This window comes from Anopheles maculipalpis, chromosome 2RL (assembly GCF_943734695.1).
Source record: "Anopheles maculipalpis chromosome 2RL, idAnoMacuDA_375_x, whole genome shotgun sequence".
NCBI lineage: Eukaryota > Metazoa > Arthropoda > Insecta > Diptera > Culicidae > Anopheles > Anopheles maculipalpis.
In genome coordinates this window covers 76912152-76939604 of record NC_064871.1, presented here as the reverse complement: position 1 = coordinate 76939604, position 27453 = coordinate 76912152, and the positions used below count along the sequence as shown (strand labels likewise).

The 27453-nt window shown below is 42.9% G+C and overlaps 2 protein-coding genes across 2 annotated transcripts in view; one reads left to right on the top strand and one right to left on the bottom strand.

The window, feature by feature from the left end:
* Positions 1–24079, bottom strand: part of LOC126567765 (IQ motif and SEC7 domain-containing protein 2) — a 67266-nt gene extending 43187 nt beyond the window's left edge. The window contains exon 1 of the mRNA XM_050224049.1: positions 23264–24079. Coding sequence (XP_050080006.1) covers positions 23264–23976 — 713 coding nt within the window. The 5' untranslated portion in view covers positions 23977–24079. The remainder of the gene's footprint in view (positions 1–23263) is intronic.
* The window catches only part of LOC126568500 (gastrula zinc finger protein XlCGF44.2-like), a 237494-nt gene that overhangs the window by 99359 nt on the left and 110682 nt on the right, over positions 1–27453 (top strand). The window lies entirely within an intron of this gene.

The window sequence follows — 27453 nt, the reverse complement described above, 5'->3', positions numbered from 1 at the left end:
TCGTTCATGATCTTTGGACAAAACGGAATTGGCGTGACATGTCTCGTGCTTTTCCGAAGAAAATATTTCACGTAACACTGCATCGATATCTTCATCGGATTTAGTGCATGTACATAGATGAACACCGCGCGATTCTGCGTCCTTTTGGGTCGTAAGCTGGTCATGAGGGCCGCAAACGACCCAGCCGAGACGAGTTTTGGTAGCAATTGGTTCCCCGGCAGCTCCTTCGATTGTTTTCAGTGGTCTTGTCAGGAAGAAGTTGTCGACACCAATCAGAATCCGCGGTGCTACCTCGTGATAGCTGCGAGCGTTGGACTTTTGCAAGTGGTCGTACTTTTCTGCTAGCTCTGGTAACGGCAGTGATTGCGTGGGAAGCGCTAACTTGGAGATGGTATGCACTTTTGACATCGTGTACCTTTTTCCATCCTTGTCGTCGCCAGAGATGCAAACGGCAACTGTATGCGAGCGGGTCTCTTCTCTTGTTTGGTTTCCCGTCCAGCTCAGGCAGATGGGACTAAGGGTGCCTTTCAGGTTTAGCTCGTCCAACAACGCGTGGTCCATCAGCGTAACGGAAGAACCATCGTCGAGAAGCGCAAAGGTGTTTACATTCTTGCCGTTGCCGTAGAGTGTTACTGGAACGTATTTTAGCAAGGACTTTTCCGAAGTGCAGTTGTGAGCGAAAGTTGTCATAGAGTCGCGGGCGATAGTCTCCCCGTGCAGCAATTCATGGTGGAACATGGAACATCCGTTCTTGTTACATGGTGATGCGATGTGGCATCGTCCAGGATGCTTCCAGAGACACCTTCTACATAAGCGATACCGTCGCACGTAGCCCCATCTTTCATTTGTAGAAGACGAAAGCAACTTATCACAGTCGGGCCCGCTTCGACACTCTTCCTTCTGGCATATGAGACATGAAAAGTCATCGCGCGTAGGTGGTCTGTTTGTTCGTGGCTCCGTATGGGTGTTGACGTATTTTGTATCGCTCCTTTTTGTAGATTGCTGTGGTGGCGGTGTGACGGATACGGCCGCATTAGTTATTGTTCTCATCCACGTGCCATATTCCTGTAACGAAGAGGAAATTAGTTTGGACTCTTTATGAATACCCCACATTAGTTTAAGGCACGGTGGAAGGCGATCGACGAGCTCCTTCATAAGTGATGAATTGTGGTTCTGCTCCTCCATCCGGCGTGCTTTGATAGTAGCGCACAGTTCTTCCACCGATACACCGTAGTCGATCAAGGTTTGCATTTTTTCCAGTCTCGGAGGAGGAGCTGAACGGATTTGCTGCATAACTCCATCCTCTCCAGAGTGCTCATTACTTCCTGCACGTTTTCCGGCTCCTGCAATCGTCTCTGCACCATTCTTAATGCACGCCCGGTGAGACACTCTTGCAACCGCAATGCGTTTTCGTCGTCCGTGTACCCGCACATACGTGTAGTCGTGTCAAAACGGCTCTTAAAATTACTCCATTCGTCCGGATTCCCTGAAAAGGTAGGAAGCTTTCCGGTGACCACGTTCCTGGCGGCTAACTGGCTACGGGTCAGTTCGTGTGCGGCTACTGGAGATGAAAAATGCCGCGTCGTTGAATGGGCATCTGGATTCCCTGGACGAAATGTGCGGCATTGATGATCATAGGTGTCTACGTGGCGATGGGACAGTCTACTGATCTCATCCTGCATAGTTTTTCGTTCCTCGTGGAACTGCTTTTGCTGATTAATCAGCTCCAGTCTTAGAGCGTTCATCTCTCGCGTAACCGCGCTTAGTTCCTCGCTATTGTTAGCTAGGTTGGGCCGCGATGGAGGGCGGCACGTGCAGCATTGCCATTTTTTATCCACCATTTGCTTCGTAACATTTACACATACAAAATGGTACCATCGCTTGCAGATAGCGCATGGCAACATTTCGTCATTCGGCGTCTCGTCACACTTTCCACAAGTACGGTCCTGGTAAAGGTGTGAATACAAGCGCGTTAGTTCCGCCTCCATTGCCTCCTTTTCCTGGCGCATCTTCTCTTGACCGTCCTTTAGTTCTTGTCTCAAGGCGATCATTTCACGCGTCACGGCTCCAAACGCATCTTCAGCATTTGAGGATTCACTAGGGGGCAACGGGGGGTGGCAGGAGCGACACCGCCAATCTTCTGCAATGGTTTCAACCGACACATTCGCACACTCGAAGTGAAACCATAATTCGCATCCGTAGCACTGCGCCATATCGTCGTGCGGCGCTCCGCCGCATTCCCCGCACTTATCCTCCTCGGGACAAGGGTTCACGCTGGACGGCTTCATATCGTGCGACAGATGAGCTCGCGATTCACTTGCACTTATTTTTCGATGGTAAAACTTATGCGGTGAAACACGGATTCGTTGTCCTTCTCCTAATCAGCTGTCGTTTTAGTGTGAGGTCGATGAGCCCGGCTTCAGCAGCGAACACGCGGGTTGTTGTATCGATCACTTTGCGATGGCTGATTTTTTCGTCCCGAATCTCAGTTTTAATGCGATATTAAAACCGGCCACGACACGATACGAATTTTTAGAATGTTGGCTACTTAGCCAACATAAACTTTTCGGATAGGGAAGTTAACGAATATTTGGCAAAGAACGGTTTTTGCGGTTTTTAAGCTGGGGCTAAAAATTCGTCCGCTTACCGTATCGTTTGGTTCTTAAGTGCGTGAGCAAACGAGTACGGCAGCTTACGCATTTATTACTTAATTTTATCCCTCTCTCACACGACCTCTCGCTCTCTTTCGGCACGAAGTCGGACGCGTCCACACTAACACCGCTTTTATTGCAGTTACGGCGGGAAGCTGCAATAAACGCTTGTTATTGTGAACAACCTTCGTTCTTTACCTGGGAGCAACTTGAATGGAGAAATTTCATGCTTCTATGTGTTCGAAGGGTTTCGTTTGAAAATTGATTGAATTATGGGACAGGAGACATGGCAACTCATCCATCTATTTTGCTTGCTGTTTTGTTAAAAGCTTACCAAGCTTGAGGCTTTAAGATTAGTTAAGATATGTTGGAGCTGTGTGTGTTGTGTGTGTCCTTCTTAAGCAAGCATTTTTATGCTTGTTTAAGAAGGATAAGAAAAAAAGTATGCTTCGAGGTACTGTATACATAAAATAGATTGGCTATGTAATAAAGAAAACGAATCAGTAGAACTATCATTTGATCTTCAATGAGAAAAAAATGTTAAAAAAGGTAGAAAATGTGTTTAGATTTGTGAAATTCATGCAAATCACTCCAAATCGACCCATGTTCCCATGAAACCTAAATTAAAACTATGTTAATTGTTCGTTTACCAAGGATTCCAGGTCGAGGATTTCCCAGCAGGACAAAACAGATATAGCTTCCGTGTTGGTATTCGTATTTCTTCCAGTGAAATCAATTCCGTATCGAATCGACAAAACTGCTCCCGTAAACGAGCAGAGTTAGACTTTCATTGGTGGAAAATCACCACGAAAGAAATAAATAATTAGAGATCTAACGCTTTCCGGCTAACTGTACAGGACACGCTTATTAGAGAGAGCCCGCATGACACTTGATTTGTTCCTGCCCGCGAGCTAACTTTGATTGATGGTGATCGCTCGCGTCCAGTGCATAGCTTTCACGGTATTTTCTTCCACTTTCCAAATTCTCGAATTTCAAACGCATTTGCCGCCATCGTCAAAGTGCCGATGGAAGATTTTTTTCTCATCAGCGAAGAACTTTGTTTGATCGTGTGACTCGTGCGTTCCGGCAAGGATCAATATTTAAACAGGACGCAACACGCGAAGCAGCAACACGTGGCAGAGCGGGTGAAGGGCTACCACCAGAAAAATCGCATGCAAACATTGACATTTTCAAAACGCATCGCCCACTGCGCCCACGTGGGCGCTTTTCAAGCGAGATACTTCACCGTGTCCGCTGTCATCCGAAATTTCACTTCAAAGGAATCAAAACAAGCGATAATCCGAATGTTGGAGGACTTTCGTTGGAAGAAGAAAAAAAAACTGCGTGTGTCTCGCCGATCGAAGACCTTCTCGGGGACAGAGGCACGATACGGGCGAATGATCTCGAAGACGAGTGCTGCGGGAAGAGTTTCAAACTGAAGCAAAGAAAAATCGGTAGCAGCTGCCGTTGGGATCATCTGTTGCTTTGAACATTTCGTTACTTTACATTACACCCGTAGGCGAAGAAGCTTTGCAGTGGAGGCAGGCCCTACTTTAAAGCTTTAGAGTGTGCGTTGTGGGTTAGTTTTTGTGCCTTGTTTTGTTCTGAGTTTTGGTCCTTTTATCTCGAAAGCAAAAACCATGCGCTGTTCAAGGAGAAGGTTTAGACCAGACGCAGCAAAGCAGAGTTCTTCAACATGTTGTTTCATTATTGAAATGTTGAGAGGAAAAATCTTCAAGAAAAGGACTAAAGAAGGAAAGTCTAGAACTATGCCATATGTTCGCTATCGTGTTACCTCTTTGACAAGGATAGATCAACGCAAGGCATTAATTTTGATTTTGTTACAGCAAGAATGATTACTAGGCTTAACGCAGTATGTAATTATAAATTTTAAGCGTTGCGTTAATTATTTCTTTACAAATTAATAAATTTATATTTATTTAGCAGCCCAGTGGTGTAGACGATAGAGGTGCCGGTCTTCAAACGGCAGATTCAAATTCCATCCGAACTGTCCCCCGGTAGTGAGAACTGACTATCTAACTACGTGGTATCGACAAGTCTTGTAGTTCTACCGAGAATTTTTTTAATTTACTCAAGAACGGCCAAGCCGTATATAACTTTACCGAATATTAGGATTATACATACAATTACTAAAGACATAGAAAGTTAATGCAACATAAGAAATGCGTTGATAAGTGATTTGAAAGCTCTTATTTGTGTATTAAAACAAGATATCGAGCTCGGTAGAATAGCTTCATGCCTCGGCATTTGATGTATAACACCGAAAGTGATGGTTCAAACCTCAAACAAGCAGGAATTGACCGACCACAACAGCTAATCAGGAAGAAAATGTCAGAAACTTAAATTCCTTTTTCTCCGTAGGTTCAACTTAATAGAAACATTATGGTACAAGTCGAAAAACGAAGAAGAATATCTTTAAAAACATGAAATTAATTCGTACCAAAATGCTTTCCAACTTTCAGTGTGTAAAATCTATGCCACTGTATTTCTCTTCGATACATACAGCTGAAGGAATGGCTTACTTTTTTCCTTCTAAATTTTAAAAGCCTATATAAACCCAAATGTGCAAACACCAAAAAGAAACTGCGCGTAATCCGTAATCCGCAGCAAAAAGATACACATAAACAACTTCATCCAACCATATCCACAAAGCTACTTTCGATGCCGACTGATGATTTTCTTACATTTCGTTTAAATTTCCGCTCCACAGCAAAAAAAGTAGGAAGAAACACACCTCTACTACCGAACAGAACGTAAAGCCTTATGCAAAAAAGCAGCTTTTGCCACCGTTCTCCAAGCTCGAGCACGTCAGTCAGGTTCATCCTTCTGGATTATTATTCAACATTCTTCGGCGTCGACGAGCTGGAGAATGTGTGCACAGGAAAAAGGGAACAGGGAACAACATTGAACAAGCTTGATGCATACAACTTACTCAACAGGATTTAGCGTAAGGATGCAACACAATCTCCATGCACTCTCTACCATAACTCTGATGATGGATTGTATTGTCAAGGATTGGGAAGTTTTTGTGTGTGTGTAAATACTGCATAAGCTTACATCGCGTTTGAAAATGTTTACACAAACGTGCTACGAATCACATTTCCCCCATGGTGATCTTAATATTGTTACTGAAAGTCAAAGAAAAACTTTTATTTTCAAAAAATTACGAACCGAACAGTGTGCTTTCAAAAAAACGAAAACATGCCATTTTCAAGTCTATTAAAAAGTGAAAAAAAGCCTATTTACATTCCCCACTTCAAAAAGCACAATCGAAAAAAATACTTCCTTCCAACATGCGATCTGATTACGGTTTACGGTGCCCGGTTGTGGTGCTGTTCGCTTGTTGGTGCTTTCGCGAAGAAACTGTGCACCTGGCTCGATGCGAAGACTTTGCTTCAAATCTCCGCAATCAAACGTACTGAGCGAGAAACCTGAACCGGCTTTTGATGCCGGCGAGCGCACCTGCTGCCGGTTGCTGCTTGAAAGCTCAATTCAAAATGCAATCTCGCATGCTTGAACCATTAAAAAAGGTGCGCGCGAAAAGCGGGAATACCCAGAAAAATAAAACCTTTTGGCTTCAAACGCAAACTTTGACTCCCGTTTGAAGAGAGGTACTTACGGTAAGGTTGTCGTTTCAATCCCAGCACAGCAATAAACAATAAGAAAGTCTTCAAAAGTGTAGTGGAGTTTTATGCTATCGCGGCTTCAAAAAGTCAAGCAGCATAATGGAATTGATAAATACATTTTCACCATTCGATTCGGTATTGTTTTGTAAACTTTCTGACTTCATAATAACCTCCCACAGGAGAAGCGTCGCCAATGGAAATTTGTTGTTCATATTTCATTCGTTTAAAAGTGCGCGACGCTTCGTGCAACACCTGGCAACATATCTCGGTGCACACGCACAACGGGAAAGAAATCAAAAGTAATGCAACGCTTGAAGCCTAAAGGTACATGGGCGTAAGAAGAAGGAGTACACTCATGAAAAAAAGCTTCTCCCTTGCTCACTGTCCTCCAAAAAATGGTAATTATGTAAGCCGATCGTTGTGGGCAATCAGCGATCGATCGTTCGAAGAGTAAAACCAGGACTCGCCCCAGACAGGCAGATGTTTGTCGTCTTGTTTTCGGACACTCGTTTGGCTTGATGCGTCACCTGAAGCGTTCGGACCAACGAAACATTTTGTTTATCCTTTTTGACCCTTTTTGGCAGCGAGCAGCGAAAACAAAAAAGCCCCCAATTTGTAGCACAGTTTGCGAGATCTCAAGGTGTGCCGTGTTTTTTGGGTTTAAAGACAAACAGCTTTTGCTCGGCAACATAATCCGATTCCAGTCACGATTATCTGGCAAGGATTTTTCGGTGGGGGGACCTAACCTTACCAAAATCAAAAAGGAAACAACAAAACCGGGTGACCGGTGCGGGTTAGTACACCTTTACTTTAAAGGTAACGCCAGGTGACGAACGATCATGTTGGTTTCGAGTTTATGGCTTCCACAAGCAACACCATCATACTCCACTTTCAGGACCTTCTGGAAAATGCTCTAGTCGGCTCAAAATTTGTTACGCATATTTCGTCTTATAAACCTTTTCTTTCCGAACGCTCTTCATTTACATCGAAGCATGTCCTGGGGGCCACCAGCACTGTGTCAGCGTTGAAAGAGTTATGCAAATTATGTTACAGCCTTAAACTGGTTTCTTAGAATCGACCATCTGGTGTGACATCAGTTTATGTTTCATAAACTTGGATCGAAACTTGGAATATAGATTAAGTCCCTTTTCTCCCAGGTGATACAATACCCAGATGGCATTGACCTGAAAACATTAATCGAGGAAAAGTGATAATTGATACGTTTAGACATTATTTCACACTTTTGCATGTGCAAATTGATTGTTCACGAATGAGTTTGGAAGTGAACAAATAAAAAAGCAGTGACTAGGATAGAGGCGTTAGACAATCGCGACTGTCATAAAAACAATGTTCTCAGATGATATCATAAAAGCAGCACCAAATTTCACATAACGTCTCTTCTACTGTGACACTACAACCTTGTTTAAATTCAAGTAAGTACAATATCTGTACTAAGCCTATATATTCAATAAATTTTTTGAGAACAAACTAGTGATAGAAACTCCAATCCGGATCTGATTCTGAGATTCGATCCCTAACCGATAAAATCAGGTTTTGATCCGGATGTTAGAGTTGTAGCCAGAAATTTGCGAATAAAAGTACAGATTCGGATCAGAATTGATATAGGCTTAATAGGGTTTTGGATCCTCTTGTGTGTGAATCCCTGGACACAAGTAAGAATGTACCAGTTATTCGGGTTTGGAGGATCGATCTTTAGCTGGATCTGGATATTCCTCTGGGAGTCCAGACCAGATTGTTTGAACAAGTTAGACACTATCTTTCAACTACTGTATGCCACGTGTACTTGAAAATTAGCTGAAACTATTCAACTGTCCTAACCTCAAATATTGCTATACTCGCGAAATCACCAGAAATCCTTTGCTTGTTTTAAATATTCCTTCTTCACAAATTTTAATTGATATCAAACCCCCGTTCAATAAGATAAATCAAGCGCAAAACATGACAGTTCGCCACCCGTCTTGGTCCATTACCTTCACAACCAAACACAACAATGGGTGACATTTTAAAAGCTTCCCGCCATTTGCAGCTTCATTTACATATAACCTACCGAAAAGTGACCGACATAAATAATTCGTGGGATGTGAGCACTGATTATTCTAGTTGGTTCTCGCTTCTTTTTTTTTGCTTCTCTGCACTGCTGCCCCACAAAGCCCGGCCATTAAATCTACACCGACTATTTGTGCTGTGTGACTAATTGATCACAAACTATTAACACACTGTGTGCGGCATTCGTTTGAGACTAAATAGAACTAACTCCACTAGTCCGGATTTCCGGACCACTACTACTGATGTACGCATCAGCGCCAAGCTTCTGTACCGGTGAAGCACACCGGACGGAAGTGAGGCCTGCTGTGGAACTACGAACTGCGGTGTATCAAATCTGTCCCCATTGTAGTGGATTCCGGTTAGGATGCTGTATGTTTTGAAAATGAATTTTATTCTCTCAACCTAACGCGAAGCTTAACGACGTGATGACGAAGCGCTATTGGAAGGTCTTTTTTTACGCTCCTAAAAAGTCAGATTTTATTAAAAACAGCTGCCATCTGCTGCTAGGGAGCGTCACAGTCGCTCATGGCGTCAAAAGTGATTCAGTTTTTATTTTAATTGCATCTCACACGCACATCTCAAGCTGAGCAATCAAATGTTCTCTCCGGATGGGATCGATAAAACTGCCAAATAAACGAGATATAATCGATCAAGTGTACTAAAAAAAATGAAAAACCCAAGCTCAATCGAGTGTGGGTGCACGAGAAGCGCTGGTAAGCGGAATGCGTAGATGAAAATGGGGAAGCAAAACTGCAGCTGCCGGTTTCGTCCGGATAAGCACAAGAAAAAAGCGAAACTCAGAACGAAAAAACGCATAGATTCAGCAGCTCGCGGCGTTCGGACCAAATAGGGAATAAGAAGAGTGTGAAGCATATTACTTACTTATGCAGGATGAACCTGTCAAGCAGTGCGGGCAAGAAAACATCCCAAATCATGAGGGATGGACGACCTTTTACTCTCGCACTGGGACCACCAGTCTTTGTGTCCTTACACAGGATGCAATTTCTGGTGCCAAGTCAAAGGAAGAGTAACGAAACAGCATCAAAAAAGTGCCTACGAATGCTCGGTTGGAGTGTATCGGAATGGACGAATATGGGGGAGGAAACGAGACGAGGATTCTTAACGTAAATCCATCCTTCGCTAGAAGAATTCCTTCACATGCGGTCTCGACAACAGAAACCAAACTGTTAGGCACACTTTTTTGGAAGATGAAGCGTAAAAGAAGGGACGAAAAAAATAACGCCAGGTGCCACAGAATGGACAGTTCATGGTCCTTTTTTTAACAACTTTTGTGCTGCATGCGGGAAGTTTGCTGCTTACGAGATGACCCAGGGCAACACTGAGATGTGATTTGTATTGAAAGGAAAAAGCGAGTTGTGTCTAAAGTTGAATATTACAAATAATTTCAAATACTGCGTTAAGCAGAACACTTTATCCAATTATGCGAACAACACTCAGCTGAGCTTAAAATAAACGCGACTCCCAAAGTGAACCTCACCAATCGACACCAAATACATCACGCCTCGTCTCAATAGCTGGCAAGCAAGCGTACGCAACCGGCAAACCTTGCCCGATCAATTATGCAAATGATGTATTAGGAAGTTGACGAAATGGCAAAATTGACAGCTCGCGACCGATTTACCATGTGTCACACGTCTTCAAACTGCACGCCACCGACCTGGTACGTACGCATCATCAGCCGAATGCATTGGAAATGATGTGAAAACGCGCACTGTTAAAACAACCGTCCAAAGAGAAGCACAACATTGCAAATTATGTTTAATGACGTCCAATCAACGGTGCTGATGGGGAGATTGGCATTGCGCCCTTCATTTTCGTTCTTTTTCGTTCATGGTTAAGTCCATTTCGATTCCGAGGCGGATGTTGAACAGCAGGTGAGTGCAACGCGATTTCTAACGATCGCCCCCCGGGATAAGTGTGGAAACGCATTAACCGATGCAACTGATCTCTTTCGTTGCTGAACATAGGACAGGTGCGCACATCGTGTAGAGGCTGGAACGTTTAAGCTTCTGGCAGGGAATGTGGATGGACATACACTTTTCGAAGTAAGATGATTGATTATATCACAAAGAATTAAATAAATTTAAAATTAAATTAAATATTTTAATAACAAATTCGACTACTTTCTTCATGCGAAGTCTAATTTAAGGCATTAATAATATTTTTTTTTTTAAACACATATTTCTATTGTTTAAAATATAAATTTTCTGTTAAAAATTTATTGAATAGAGAGAAATGAAGAGCTTGCTTCAATGCACTATTCAAAATAATTAAACTTCTCTCGAATGATACTAGCGCCCTCTATACAGAGGTGGAGTAAAATTGAACTGTAACGTGAGAGCTTTTACGCTCTGAAAGCTTTAAAAATTGAAAAGAACCGTTTCGAAGCTTTCTATCATTGAACCGGTTGATCAGCTGTTTTTATTAAGCTTTACTTTTTTGTTGTTTTAATTCAGTTTGAATGTTTTAAACATTTTTTCATTTAATTGCTTTTGATTAGAGATATTCAAAGATATTCACTGTACTTCCTTATTTTCTTTAAGTTTCTTGTAAGGTTTTTTTTGAAACTTTTTTAAAGATCAGGTTTAAGGTTTCATTCTTCATTGGATTTTGGTTCCTATAAATCAGCTATTGGCGATTAAATACATTGGTAGCTAGCAACAAGGTTTGGTGGACTTAAAGCACACACAACAAAAACCTAACTTCTCTTTAGTTGTCACCCAACCCGGCATATCTTACTCCCCATCAGATTGAAGGTAAACCGGAACGAGCTTTATGATGAGAAAAAGTAAACTCACGCAAAAAACAAACAAACTACAATCGATTAAGAAAGAGTGACTTTATTTGCAGGATCGGTGCAAAAAGAAACTACAAAAGCGCGAAAACACGATTCGGTGTCAGTAGTAGCGAGCCTTAACTGTGCCGCACATGGAGAGGGTTGTTTCGTAATCGAGCTAACAACACACCCCATACAACGCTGCAGCGGTGCATCAGACGAGCCATGCAAATGAGAAGAGCCGATGATGTCCGGGGCGTCAATAGGCGGACGAGAAAACAAGGCCAGATAAAAACCACCGCCAACCGGCAATGGTAAGCAGGCAAATTGTTTTTCCTTTTTCCACCACGGTCCGCGTTCCGATGATATCATAAATGGCACACTTATGCTTGTTCCTCCATGCCTCGTGGGAGGTGAGGCTCTGCTGTCCATTTATCCAATCCGCCCTGAGAGGCCTGACTGGCTAGATAAAATTGAACTGACTGCAATGCTACAGGGCAGGTATGCAGAGGATGGTCCGATGAAGGAAAATTACCGATGAAGAAGAAGATGCAACCGCAACATGCATGAGCGTAGGCCGACTGGTCGCAAAAACATACCGTTTTTCAATGTGGTATCATTTGCATATCGCGCGCGGGTGAAGAAAACTAACGGAAGAAAGAGCTAGAGAAGGCTTCGAGTTTTCCAGTGAATCGGAAAATTACTCTCACTTGGAAAACTCCGTTTCCCGCAGGTCTGGGGGGCCTGGTGGACGATCGAAGCGTTTAGTTGCGTAAGTTTGCTTTGAACAATCAATGTTTCTCATTCGTGGGGAGCTATTACGTTGCGTATCACTTGAGGAGCAAGAAAAGGGTGGCGATAGGAAGAAGTGGAGACAAACAAAACAAAGCATAATGGTAAGTATTTGGGGCAGTTTTTTTTTTGCAAACACAACAATACTATCGTAGCGATAAACTGGCCTAGATGTTAGATAAGGCTGGTTGCTGTTGGTGGAAAAAAAGTAAATGGACTTTTAAATGTGGTTCAAGAAGCACGGTAAGTCTTTATGGCGCAATTTCTTTTAATCATAAAGAAATTGTCGTGCAACACCAAATGGTTTCATAAAAGGTAAGTCAAATGAATTTTAATTAGCTTTTGATGTTATTTAGTAATTATTATTGTGTATACTGGTTGAGGCAGAAAAACCACACTTAAATAATTTATCTGGAATATTGATTAGATTCATTTGATCATAGCGGGTTTGAGACATCATGCAGAATCTCTAAAAAATGGACACCTTAGACACCAATTGTCTTCACACGCCAGGATCGGGGTTCAAATCCGATCCGAACCGTTCCTCCGTGATGAATATTGACAATCCACCTACGTGGTGTATTAGCAAGTAAGCCATTCGATGGCCCCCATTGTCAGGTCATGAGATAAACAAGAAGGTAGCAACAGCCATTAGGTCGCGTGATCCAAGAAACGATACTTTACTTGGTGGCGTATTTCTGCTTGGAGCGGTCTAGTGGTAGTGGCAATAACTACGCCAGATTTCTCACTGCAGGATAGGGTATTGAATCTCGTCGGGACTCTATCTCCGTAAGCAGGACTGACCATCAAGCTAAGGGTACGATGAAGTCAAGGAAGCTACATGTGACAGGCCTAGACATCTCAAGGCTGTAAAGGAGTTCAAGGCTCAAGGGAGTAAAAGAGAGAGGAAGTAGAAGCAAACATACATTTCATTTCATACATTTCAAAAAGGGGTTTGGAGGGATCACATACTTCCCGGGGTAACAGACAAACTTTCTGAGGATCATCCTAGACCATTCTTCTGGACTATGGAAAACGACTCTGAACGACTCTGAGGACTTCATTCGCATGTCACGTTTTAGCTTCCGGTGTTGTTTTGAGAATGTTTGAAGTATTAATGAGAGACTCTTGTAATGTCATTTTCATTGAAAGCACCTTAAAAACAAAAATAAAACTGAAAACGACGATTAAATTGCATTAATGTGATTAATTAACATTTTTTTCTGCCACAGTCAGTAAAATTCCAATTTTTCTATTACATAAAAACAAGCTATTATTACGCCGGAAAGTATGTATAGCTCCCATTAAAGACTCGTCGTTATACGCTACACCATACGATAGACGATCTACATACAAGTAAATCATTTTCCAAGCAATCTTCTTCCAATACTTCCGCCAGTTAATGCTCACAACCGAGCGTTTTCTCGTTTATGCTTCCTCCACCGGCGAAAACTGAAATCGAATATCATCGAATATAAAATCGATCGATAAATGTTTGAATTGCCATTAAAAAACCACCACCGAAAGTAAGTAGGTAGTGTGTGCTTGCGTCCGGTTTGCTCTACAGATTGCCTACGATCCGATTACCCATCATCTTCCTCTTCACTTGCTTTCAATCTGGCCCTCATCGAGTCTTCGGAACCGAAGAAATAAATAAGTATAAACATTCCGAATGGATCATCATTAAAACTGAGCGCTGGTGTTTAGCTTCCGCAAACCGTAGCTCTGCTAGATTCGCGCAAATTCGCTAATCACCTCGATCGGCAACCTGTCGATGGGGAACCTTCAGATTTTGCAGACGGACAAACGCAACGACTTTTGCTTCGCGGTGTGGTTTTAGCCAAAAAAAAAAAACACATCAAACAAGTAGTATGGGGAGATTGGAGCCCATCGTGGCCTCGGTCAGTAAAATCAATCACAGCTAATTGGTCTTCCTTCGCGTTCGCCCTCCACGGCCCACCGGCATAACTTCGTTTGAGCACATCATTTTTTGACCTTAATTTTGGCAGACACGCTGGCTTCTTCTGCGCTCGCTGCACACGCACTAACCTCCACTCTTTTTCCGAAGGTTCAAGCTCAACGGTAAACGATCGAATATAACCTTCCCGACCGGCCCACGCTTGAAGAAATATGAAAAACTCGTAGTTTTATTGTGAAAACTGACCACGCTTTTCCACGTGGAACGCTTCGTGAGGTGCGCGTGACGATGGATTGCTTCTATCGGTCGGTCAGTAGGTTTATTTTCATTTGGCACCGTACCGAAGATCCTCACTTTTTGGAAGGTTCCTCGTCTGGCTGACCGTTGATGTCTTGCTGGGTTGAAATTTTTGGCGCGCACGCTTACACGCACACACAAAGCTTTATGCGTTTTTTTTTGTTTTGTTTTCATACCCTTCAAATCATTCGAGTTAAGCTCACTTTCTTTCACTGCATGCGATCGTGATGTTTCACCTACATGTTGGGCGGTGCTTTTGAGCTACCTTCCCCATCATCATCATCTTTATTGTCGGTGGTGAACATCCTACCATAAGGGCACAACATGCGAAACGGGAAGCAGTAGTGAAGAAAGAAAAAATCAATTTGAACACCAACCAAGGCACGAGGCACACGAAATCGAGCAAAAGTTTTAGCTGAATCCATTAGAAACATAGCAAAAACATTATTAGAAAAAAAAAACGCGGGAAAAGAAAACATAACGCACTGCCTGCCTGCGCTGCGGATTTACTGTTGATCCGGCTTGTCGGTTTCGGCTCATCGAGCACACAAACACAAACGCAGCAAAGGGGGAGAGTTTTCATTTTCAACATAATCTGTTCAAATATGCTCATCCACGGCTGGGGGTTTCATCGGTTTTTTTTACTCCAGCAGCAGCTTGAATTTTGGTTTCGCTTTCGACATTGCTTACAGTTGTGCCGCCAATTCATTTCGAAAAAAAAAAAAAACAGACGAATAAAGAAAGAAAAACCTACTAAACGACGAACCTGCTTTTCCACCCAACCCATTTTTTCGTCCGAATGAGCGGAAGGAAAATTGTTGCAATTTTCTACTTTTTTCAATACATCGTAATTTTGTTTTTGTACACTGCTATGGGTGGGTTTCCTCTATTTTACGTTGCTCCACAGCAATATTGGAGGATAGCTCTGGGAGTCGTGTAGAAAAACGAATGCCACACCTCCGAGTGTTTTGGCATTTATTTAGTATGCAGCTTGTTCTTTTTTCATGCCGTCTCATTTCGATCACTTTCGTTTGAAGCGCATTCCATCTCGGTTGGAGATCGGATTTCGTGTCGTATGCTGGGCGAAAGTGAAATTTCAGCAAAAACACATGTGTTTGGGTGTGTGTGTGCGCGCTAGAGAATCGCTCATCGGAAAACATAATCCGTAACATGGGTTCATCCTTTTCGCGCTTTGGAAAATGGCAAAACGATAAATTGTTTATGCGGGTTTGTTTTTCAAACGATAACGGTCTCGTGAGTTGTGGAGCCAGGAGTAGGCCAAAATTTGAATGTCAAATTCGGCATGAAACAAAATTAGCCGCAAGTTCCCGAAAAAATTGTGTAGTGTAAAATTAACATTTATCATCGGACTGTTAATGGAAATATTATGGCTGTTAACGGGTGGAAACTATTAAAGGAACCTGTTTGTCCGTTATTTGTCTGCCCTAGAAAAGGGAAAGTCTGCCGCTTTCCGTCCATCTTCAGCTTCGGTTCCAATTCTTCCCACAGGGCGTACATACCTGTAAATGATAAATAGAGAAAGGGACAAGAATTTAGTTAACGATTCTTTTAAGCCTCTACCGGCATATGCAGCAGGTTTCTGTCCAGCCGAAAGTGGGTGGTAGCTTTTTCCACTTTAACAATTATCACCTGCAGACGTGCTTTTAAGCAATACTAATTTTTCGCACCACTAGCATAACCTTCAAATTATTACACTTTTGCTTCGTGAAAAGAAGGAGAGAAAAAGGTGGGGAAAAAGAAAGAGCGATTGAGGCCAACCATACAATTAGCACTACTCCTCCCGGTAGGCAGCGACGGTGACTGTGCCTTTGTGCGAACGCGTTCCACACACTCCTAGGCACACTACTGGCAGATCACTTCACACTGTCGATCTGTCGGATTGGTGTGTGAATTATCGCCACTGGTTCCGTCTCGGTGGATGGTTTTTGGGCTAAATAAATTCCCGCGCACCAGAGGCCCAGCAATAGCAGAAGTTTCTTCGTCACGATCATGATAGCGGCGGTAGAAGAGTACGAAGCAACGGTATGCAAATGAAGGCATTACCATCATTCAGAGGCAGCAGCATTTGCGAAGAATGCCATTTTGCAAATCGACATCAAATGAGTGGTTAAGCGACGAACCCCACCAGCAATGAGCTCCGAAGCTCGAGTACCGTAATCACGTTCAGTTTTCTGTGTAACATCCGGCGTACTCCGGTAGCGTAGAAATAAATAGCACTAGAGATACCTTGCCACAAACGCGGTATGTTGGTCAAGCAGATGTTGGATAGATGAAGGATTATATAGATGCACCGGCACCGAATAGATGGTTGGTAATGGTGAAATGTAGACGTCATCAGGCTTAACCATCGTTGTGGATAGTATGGCAAGGAAAGGAACAGCCACACGTGCTTCACACGATCGCAAACTACTGTCCAATTAAAGGTAAACGCTACTGCACGATGGAATGTACTGCATCGGTGAAGGCTATTTTGTTGGGAGCGTCTAAGTGAGCTCGTTCAGCTTTCAACACTGTGCGGTAATATTTCATTATCTTTTTTCGCTTCAAAAGATAATTCTAAGTATTAAAACTAATCGATGTATCCAATACAAAAAAATCCTAGTTTATCTTTACCAGGAAGACGATAAAGCGTTATCTTGAAGAATACAATGGACAAAAGAAGGATTGTGTATCTGTTTAAGAAAAACAAAACTATTATTAGTTTTTTTAAGATGGTAAATAAATGTCATGCTACACTAAACAGTACACGCCCTGTATCTTTCCGGTACAGTAAGAAGTACCTTGGGAAAACATTCTAGTCACTTTATTAAACCTTACAGAACTGAGAAGGTTTATTCGTTCATCAATATTTCTGTGCAAAAGATGTTAGAATTGCTGCAAGAGTCTTTGGTATTTCCTTTTCTTTAATATTTCAATACTTTTTGGATCTCCGGAGATCCAAAAAGCCAAGTTATATTTGATCGCTTTGTCATTCGTATTTAGAGTTTGATTAAAATATTGATATTAGATAATATTTGCATAATAAGTATCAAGAGCTTTGGTAAATGTTGCGCAGAATTATCTTTCAGTTACAACTACCTTGTAATTATTCGTCAGATAGCTGTATAGATGCGGTTTATAGAAAAATAGAAAACATCAAATTAAAAATATGCCTTATTACTATTAAACCAGATCTTAAGCAGGTCCCAAAAAAAGTATTAGTATAAATCAACCAGAAAAATCCAGAAACGTTTGACCAGAGACAAGAATTTTTGAACCTTTGAGCTCTGAAAATGCATGACTCTATCTGTTTTAGACATCCAATCACGAAAAAACGAGGAAATGAGGACTATGTGATCGAATGAATTCATACAACTAATCAGAATTGATTTAGTGAAATTAGCTACTCATTTTATCTTTGGGCATTCGTTTAACATCTTCGAAAATAGGTTTCGTTTAGTTAACCTGTTAAAGTCAACTGCAGAAGCAGAACCATGTCCAATATCTCCATATCCAAATGGATGGAATCCGGATTCTCCGCATGATTACCGGTATTGATTACCCTGCGCCCAATAATGATCTTTCTACTGCTAGCATCTTAATCTTTCAATATTCTTCAATCTCTGTTCTTAGAATTGCTTTCAAAATTAGAATAAAGCCCCAGAATGGAAGAAGTTAGAGTAAAGGAAAAACTGAAGAAACTGAAGAGGAAAAACCCGCCACAACATGAACTCATTGCAATCTTTGCGGTTACCGACGATGAAGCTGAAGCTTTGTTGTGGTTGCCTCGTGCGCTTGTCCACCTCTAGACTGCTTGGTATAGAGCGTCTCGGCAGCGTGGTAAGTTACGTTCGTCGTAATTCTTCCCCTTTTGCTGCGGTTGAAACGTGTACACGCTTGACTTATGTCGACACGTTTCCATTGTGAATCTTCATCATCTTTCGCAGCACCAGCAGAGAAGGGGGGTTTGTGTGTTCGTGTTTCTTTTTTCAAGGTAAATAATCAAGCAAGCAAAACCCTACAAAACACACAACTGATGAGTCATGCGAACGGTCAATATGTGAACGTTGCGCGTCTCGTGTGCGGCTAATGTGCAGACCGCGCTAAGCGAGAACAACTTTGGTAGCATCCAAGGAAGTGACTATCGTAATCTAATGGATTTTGAAGACCGCAAAACACTATTGGTCCACTTTGGGAAACTGTCTTTGCTCGTAGGACGCCCTTGTCCTTTTCCGAGGCGTCGATATAATTGAAATCGCTACAGCATTCATCTACTGTAGTGATTCTACCTGGCTGATTTGCTGGTTGTCGTTCATAATTTTTGAACGGAACGATGGCGTAAAGTGAACAGATTGACTTTTCTGACGTTCTTTTTGCGCAATTTTAAGGCCCTAGTTGGGGGACGTCCATTTCCAAATGACGTTAAACTTGACCTCTATGTGGTACACCTGTTTGACGTAGTGCCGCGACGCGAAACTTCGAGTAGCGGAAAGTGAAACAAAAACATCGTGATATGCCAAATGACTAAAAACTAATTAAGCTAGACGAAAACAAATCCTTTAATTAGCGTAGCACATGAATAAAAACACGGGTTGCAAAGGATGTGGCCTACGCATGAGATTTGAGCAGATTATGAAACTTGTGCCTTGGCTAAATGTCAATTGCCACAATAATTAAATAAAATACATACGTTAACGTAATTGGAACCTATACTTGCATTCTGCTCATGAAATGAAGCTGCTCTCATGCTAATAAAATTTACTTCTTGCCAAAAGCAAACATTCTCCAACGGGGTTTTACTTTATCGATTCAAACGTACATATAATTAAAAAGGAGGCCTTTACCAGCAAGGGCCGCGAATGAAACCTGGTCATTGCAACTGGACGTCCTTCTAGACGCCATTTAAAACTGCAGACAGTAGAATGCTTTATCACCATGCCCTTCGTTCCAGCACTTAATTCCAGCAATGGTAATCAAGGTGCTTGCTGGATAGCCACATAAACCAGGACACTCGCGCCATGAACTTCGCACACTGTCCATTTGGTGTCGTCAGGCTCTTTCACACCTTTCACGACCGAAATCCAATCAGACGCTTGAGATGCTCACGATTTTTGCCGATTCCTTTCTACGCGAGTAACGTGTAGCGGTGGTCCCGCTGTTGATAAAAGGCGTGAATGTCAATGTCACGTTCGAGTTCATTACAAGGCAAGGCAGGAGGCGAGAGTCTCTATTTGTACGACCTATACATCGATTGGTTTGACGTGATAATTTTCAAGTTTCTTCAGCAAATTGTGCCGAGTCGATCGAGATCGTCCCCCGTCCCCCGTCCCGAGAAATAGAAGGAGTTAACATACATAAGAAATGAGGACTAATGTATCTTGCATGCGTCCATTCCCGTCGCTTTACTGTCGATCGAAGCTAGGTTATGTAGCTCGATAAAGTCACAGCACTGCAATTTATAGTCCAATCAACAAAGCGAAAGTGAAACGCCTGTGGAGAAACCACTCAAAACTATACTATTGATCTTGATGTACAGCCAACCGAGGAGTGAACCATTGTGTTGCAGGCTTCGATCCATGTTTGACTACGATTCTGATGGACGGCTTGCCTTTTTATGTTTGACTAGTTGTGCTTGCAGTTCTGCTTCCCCTCAGTCATGGTCCAAATCTGTGTAAACAAACCATTTGACACCACCCCCAAACTGTCGTGCTCTGACACTGACACTTGAACGATCGTATTGAAAACATGGTACCTACCGAGATCTACCGATTGACGCTTGAAGTACACGCGCACATGGTACGCTAGATCCCACACTTGCCGGGTTGGACTGGACGACATGCTACATGAACCCACTCATAACACATCACCTCCGTGTAGAAGGTGTCTGGATTTTGCTTCCACCCAAAGCCTCTAGCATGTGCTTAGTTCTGCCGTTGCTTGGTACGGGGCACATACATTTCTAGGGCGGTAACGTGTCCTTCACCAGGTGAGGGAATCTACCGGGGAGAACAATAATTAATTCTCGGTCGTGCACATGTACTGCTGCCACGGGCTGACTCAACCACCGTTCCCCCGAATCCGGTTAAGAGACGTTTGCCTCTAGTGTGACCTTTAAAGTTACCTCCAGGTTCGTGAGTGCCTGCGCTTTTTCGATCTAGACGATGGTAGATCTAGTGTCAGAAGGAAGCTGGGGCAAACAATGAACGATACATTGGGTGATAAATAGCTAGAGCTTGATCAACGAAGTTATAGTTCCTAGGAATTAAACGCAATTTTCAGTAGGAAGGCAATGTGAATCAAACGCAGATGGATGGAATGATGAATAGAATGATATAGAAAGCTTAAGCTAATAAACCATCCACAGTTATGATTCTGACGAATGGAATAGATCAATCTGAGGCGGTTCTCATCTCCAACATCTCCAACATCATAATTTATATGTGAATTTCTCGTACACCAGCAGATCTAAAATCATCATTCAAACAAGAGCTACCGGTTGTGCGGTGTACATTTATTGATGTAGATGCTTTTGTTCCACTACACTTCAACTTTGTACACTCGTCATATCGCCTTTACAACCACGTTCATCCCCACCCATATCAAGGTGATCACGAGGGTGATCGTGAGAATTGTACGATTTTATGACTGGTTATTTTTAGTGTCCGGGAGCTATAACCATGCCCCTCCGTAAGTTTGCTGACTATGGGAAACACGAAGGGCCGGTTACGATACACGCTAATGCAACACACAGCAGTACACATACACTCCTGGTAGAACCCCGACTGCAAGTTGAGAAGAGCGTGCAACCAGCTGAGTTCTCGATGGAGTAGTCGCAGTTTGGAAAGGTAGCTACTCCGCATCCGCAGGGGGCCAGGTTGTTTTTTTTTTTTATTACAAAACACACGTACCTACAGAAGCGAACTGCAATTGCAGGTACTCGATCAGGTCGATGCAAATGTTGGAAATAATAGCCACAGGTTTTAGGACAAGACTTCCTTTGGCCTTTGCAGTTCTGGTCGTTGTCAGGTTGGTTGCAGCAGGTTACGAAACAAATTCTTTCTCTAATATGTGTGTTCGGTCTGTAACCTTATTTCCATAACGATTCAAATCGGTCCTAATCCTAGTTGTAATCTATCAACTTCAGGTAAGCTTAGCAAAGAAAAACTGAGCATAACTTTACCACTGGAAGTCCCGAACGGAGTCATTAACAACGATCTGGGAATCAAAGATCATATAAAGTGACAACATGAGTTCTCCAACGGTGTGGGAATTAGGTTTCATTATGTGGTCCAGCATTCTAAACAGCCAAGAGACACATATACATTAATGATCTTCTGCAACAGCACATAACAGGTTTAGCACCATCGCCAAAGGTCAGCTCGTGAACGTAACGTGAAACGGAAATGTGTAAATTTTTGTGTGTGATTCGATAGTCATGCCGCCTTACCGCCTCCCGGACACAGATCAATTTGTTTTTCGTATGCGGTGGCACCTCTTGATTTCTTTTTTGTGTGTGATATGTGGCCGTGTTGTCCTAATTGCTCAAAGTTTTTGTTTGCACACGGCTGCTCAAGGATGTGACTATGATGTTTGTTTTCTGTGCTGTGTAAGGCAGCATGAAAAAGCTCTAACAAATTATCTCCAGCCTAAGAGAACAGAAAGAGTTACGAGGGCTATTCGTAAGATTTACGAGCCTTGCATGGCAGTGGGTCAGTGCACATTAACAAAGAAGCTGTTGCGAGTCTTTCCCGCGATGGGTTGAGTCATTGTTACAGCAATCGTTTGTCTAACATCTTCGAAATCTAATAAAGATGTTGCTAGAACTCGCTTTAGCACCATCAGCCGCGATTGTGCGTTGATTACTTCGATCGGCAAACATTCGATTTCTCACGCTGATGACAAACTGTGCTCGTTTAGACATCTGACACCTGTTGCGTTTATCTAGTAAAAAAGATGACCCAACGCAACCGCGCTTCCCATCTCACTAGAGCAGTTAATGGTATCTAATGGTGTGACTAATCTTTACCAAATCTTTCCACCCAAAAAGGGGGCCTAACGTAACCTACCAACACATCCCAAATCGTTTGTAGTGCGATGAATGACCCGCATGGTTTGCATTTTGTACGTCCAGTTTCCACCAATTTGCTTTGCCTCTATACCAATCGGTTTTAAATCTCTCCAGCTCACTGGTGCACAAGCACCGGTGGATTGGGTGGATTTACATAATCGACACAAATGGCCCAATCTTAGATGGAAGCGGGTCGAGAAAAAAAACAACAGGGAACTACTACTCACATTTATCATCGATCTGGGTATCCCCTGGCTTCGCCCTTTTTACCCTTTGCCTTACAGCACTCTTTACTCTCCCACATTAGTAGCGCTAATGAAAAAAGAAACAGATCGTTGCTTGCGATTCGCTCAAGATACGCACTGTGTTCCTCGCGCTTGCACTTTCAGTTGCGAGATAGACTTTACATTAATTTTCCCACGAATTTAATGATAGTTTTTTTCTTCAGCAACTTCATAAAGGTTTTGTTTTATGTTTCACAAATTAAAAGCAAACAAAACTTGTCAACCCGCTGATGAGGTACGGGGCGGGAGGCTGAGAGGCCTGAGAAAAATGCTAATTGTACTCGTTTCAAGTGCGATGTAACTCTCATCCTCTTAGCTAGCGATGATGTAAAGCCATTTGTTGTGCCAATGGGGATTAGATTTATTTTTGTGATAAAGCAGAACGCACACAAAATGGCGCTACTTTCGCTGGGTTGCTTATAAGGCGAGGCAGTAAATGGTGCTGTTTCACAAAGATGAGTTATTAAGTTAACGTAATTTTTGCAATCTTCTCTTAAAAGTGACATAAATGAATGGAGATTTTTACTTATCGTTATCGCTTATAGGAGTCCATCATAGAAACATGGAGCCATAAATTTACCTGCAAAGATATAAATATACACAAATATTAATTCAACGTGTTGCATACTAATACAACGACTACATCATGGTCATAATAAATCACTTGGTCTTATTTTAGTATATGTATAAGGCTCTTCAATAATCGGCAAGTTTTGCTCACAAGTTAAAGTTAGTATCTCACCTGACGATAGTCGCGTGATGGCTGGTGTGCGTTTCCGTTTCTTTCTTCCGCCCCGAGTAGCTCACCACAGTGATATGCCTAGTTTGTGTCCTTACAACTCGTCTCACACGACTCCGTCCATCACCCACCAGCACTATCGTGCGCTTTTTACTGCTTCCTCCACTCGCATTGCTACCACTACCAGCCGCGGTTGTATCGCTCAGGATACTAGCCGAACCGGACGTATGGTGCTGATGGTTGTTGTTACTATCACCTCCTCCACTCAGCGCACTACTTCCACTCCCACTAATAAGACTACTCTTTTCCGAACCTCGACTACCACCAAGATTCAGACTGTCCAGTTTGTCACTCAGATCAAAGTAGCCACCGCTACCTCCGGTACCACTACCACCACCCGACAGTAGATGATGGGGGAAGAATTTGTGGTATTTCTCCGACGAAGACGATCCACCAATATTGCCCACCGAACCACCGAACGCGTTCTGATACTTCAGCTTCTCCCCATCGCTGTGCTGAAGATGGTGATGTCTCGGGGACGATCTTGACTTTCGCTCGCGCTCTGCCCCTTGATGGTGATGATGGGGCGAGGGTGAGTGGTAGTGGCGGTGATGCGGGGACTTATAATGATGGTGATGATGGTGGTGATGATGATGATGTCCGTGCTGCCCGTGATGAGTGTCCCCGCCGCGTGGGTACAGCTCCGAGTCGAGCATGGTTTTTGGGGTGGTGTAGCTTGTTCTCCGGTCGGCAGGGATCGGAGCGGATGTTCCGCACTAGGGCGGTCCCACTAGGGTCGCCAATGCGGGTTTGTGTATGGCTGTGTGTGTATCGCTTCAGGGGTGGGCCCAAATACGCCGGAAGCGTTCAAACTTTGCCCCGAGCCAATGAACACGTTGAGTAAGCACACACACGCGCGTACTTGACCCCGGCAGGGAGTTAAGGCTGTAGACTATCAAACCCCAAAGAGCACGTGCAGGACCACCGACGATGGTAATTGTGCCAGCTTGATACCCATCGGGTTCACTTTCACCGTAAGGTTTGGAAAACAATCAGCAAGACCACAGATTTATTACGTCACTAGCTTCCGTTGATAAGATTGAGAGCTTTGGTTGATGATTTGATGACCACACAGGCACACTGATAAGTTAACACTTATTCGTTGTTCGGTTATTCAGTTCGTTTAATAAATTCGAAAAACTTTTCTCACTTGTTTTGGATTTTGATTTCTACCTCTGTTCACCTCAATTTGCACTTTTCGTTGTGGAAAATACTGTAAATTGGGATGCACAATTTGGTTATACTTGAGGGTTCACATCTTAACTTCCAGAAATGTTCTTCAAGTGTGTGAAGATGTGTGAGCACGTTCATTCCACTAGCTATCTTACTGACGCGTCTTAAAACCTATCAAGTTGTCCCATTTGCTGCTGCTGACTCAATCAACTCAAACTCGAAACATTTCAAACACTCAAACTACCGTCCTAAATCCTCAGAATTGCGTAGGCATTCGCCGATTTTGTTTGTACATTAGCGTAAACGACCTGAGCACAAGCAAACAAGCGCGGGTGGACAAGACGCAGCTCTGTTTTCCTAACAGATCTCCCGTACGACGCTGCTGAGTAAGACTGCGAATTCTTAACCTCTTGGAATAATTATTCAGTCTCCCCAAATGCCCAGTGTGTCCCTCAATTGTTCAGCTTCACATTATACATCACCCCTGGCAGTATTACCACCTCGGTGGGCAGTTCGAAGAATTAAGAATTTATTCGCGCAAAAAAAACAACCCAACTCTTCAATTTCCGCTACAAGACATCATCTACTTCGCAGGCACTTTGACGGTGGGTGGTGCTAAAAATACTTCCTGACGAGACGTGGAATGTGACTTCTTTCCACAGTCCTCCTGTGTAGGAGAGAATTGAATATCCACAACGTTAAACGTACTCTTACACAAAGTTGTACGAAGTTATCATTACTTTCCGCAACACCGATTGATGTCTAGAGGGCTTCGGGGTGTATTCGCGTGGAAAGGCGTTCTAGTCCAGAGCCACTGAGCAACGCACAGAATGTAGAGGGCGTTCTAGTCCAATTAGAATATGCGCGTGGCGGCGAACGTGCGAACGGAGGCTAATTTCACAATCAACACATCGTCATAACGGAGCACGGTTGCCGGTGCTACGCGACGATAACCAGGGCATGAAATGCATATGCAGAATGTACGGTTGTGGCATGTGCAGTTAATGTTTCTCACCAAGACCTAGAAGTGAATTGTTCTCCGATTGGAATAACTGCATCTGCTGCTGGCGCTTGCGTGCCATTGATATTGCGCAAGAGAAAACTGTTCCATAAAATGTTTCTCGTTTTGTTTTATTTTTTCCTGCTAGCTAACGCATGCTGGAAGATTATAGGGTAGCTTCCTACACCTAATTTCCTTATTAAGGCTCGCTGCAGCTTCGGTTGCATTGCTACGGCAGCGAAGGAGATACGCTTTGTCGGGAATGCAATTACAGTAAAATAAATATCTCGAAGTTTGTCGATTGGATTGAACATTTACTGTTAGGTAAGGTGCTGCGCTTTGGAATATTGCATTCGATTTCCGACCCGATCACTAATGGGTTACCCCGCACAGTCAACCAGGCCAATATGGTCACTGCACAGGTAGTACAAGAGAATTCAAATAAGCATTTAAAGCTTAATTCAATCGCTGTAGATCTCGCGTCACCGATTAGATAGCTGATTGTTTAATCGTGATGCTCTCTGGGAAGACACGCCAGTGACGACGTGCAATGGCGGTATGTCCCCGGCGAGTGATGGGAAATTATTTGCTGCCGAAGGACACCCACGGACAGTTTTAATAATCCAGCCGTATTATGCAACGCGCGTTCATTCGGCCAAGAGTCACCAATCCATTAGAGAAAAGCCAGGCTATCACCCCACTCACGTTACGCGACGCTTCGCTACTTGCATCTTGAACAGGGCTAATAAACGACGCGGCTCGAATTATATGGATTCGCGTTAGAGTTCAAGGGGACAATTATATGATGGTGGCCGGTTTGCAATCGCAAACGCCGCTAGTAAATAGTGTACGGTGTAAATTAAGTTAGATGATGAAACATGCGACAGGAGAAAGAAAAGCAAAAGATGAAGAACACCAAACGTCGTTAAATGAAGGATTGAAACTATTATTACCAAGACTGCACATGAGTTCTAAACTTCTTTGGAGTGCTTTTCTCTTCATAAATGGTGAACTAATTAAAAATACTTCCAGAATAAATTTAGCTTCTTCTAGGTCATCTCTTAAAATTAGTCCTTCATATTTTTACCACTAGATGTCTCTTGCGATTTCTCTTAGTCGATTGTGACAGTTTAAAATGTCAAAATATAGATTTTTTTGTCCAAAATGTCATCCATTTTCGCTTTCAAACAGCGTATTGATTCCTTGGTCACGAAAAAAAATCAAAATTCACCAAAACTGGCCCTAATCCCAGTCAAACAGCAAGCGATTCCTCTACAGAGCAGCAGCAGTATCGATGTTTGCTTCCTCGTAGTAAATTTGAACCAGTTTCGGTAAATGGAACCGGTTGCATTAGGAGGTTGTAGTGTCAAACCTACCTCCTACAGCAACTATTCAGTCCTTCGGATGACTCCTACACTTTCTGGCCATGAAAATCTTCTAGAATTAATCAAACGATCTGCCGTTTCGTTGTCGTTTGACAGCACGATCGGAGCACCGGAGCATCGAAAGTAATCCCTCGTTATGAAACTCTAACGGACCGATGAACATATGGGAAGGAAATCGAAAGTGATTTTTTTCACCTCAGTTTCAATACAGCTGGCGCCCGTTTTCCAATAATTACCAATCGCGGGAGGACCAATGATGACACTATGGTGATTTAGATGATTTTTTACAACGGTTTTACATAAAAAAGGAACTCCAGCGTAGACTGCACAGAGGTACAGCAAACATCTCTTGTCGTGAATCCAATACACGGAGTCATAATGATGATTGATTGATTGAATGATGCCGCACACACGTACGGCGCTTTTGATCTCATGAGTTTTTGTTCCTTTTTCCTGTCTTTTTTGTCCGAAGTCAAAATCATGGCGATAAACTTGTGTGTATTTTCTATTTCCAGGCGCATTTCTTATGCTGTCGCCGATTGGATCTGTTAACTAATTAAATGACATATCGTCGC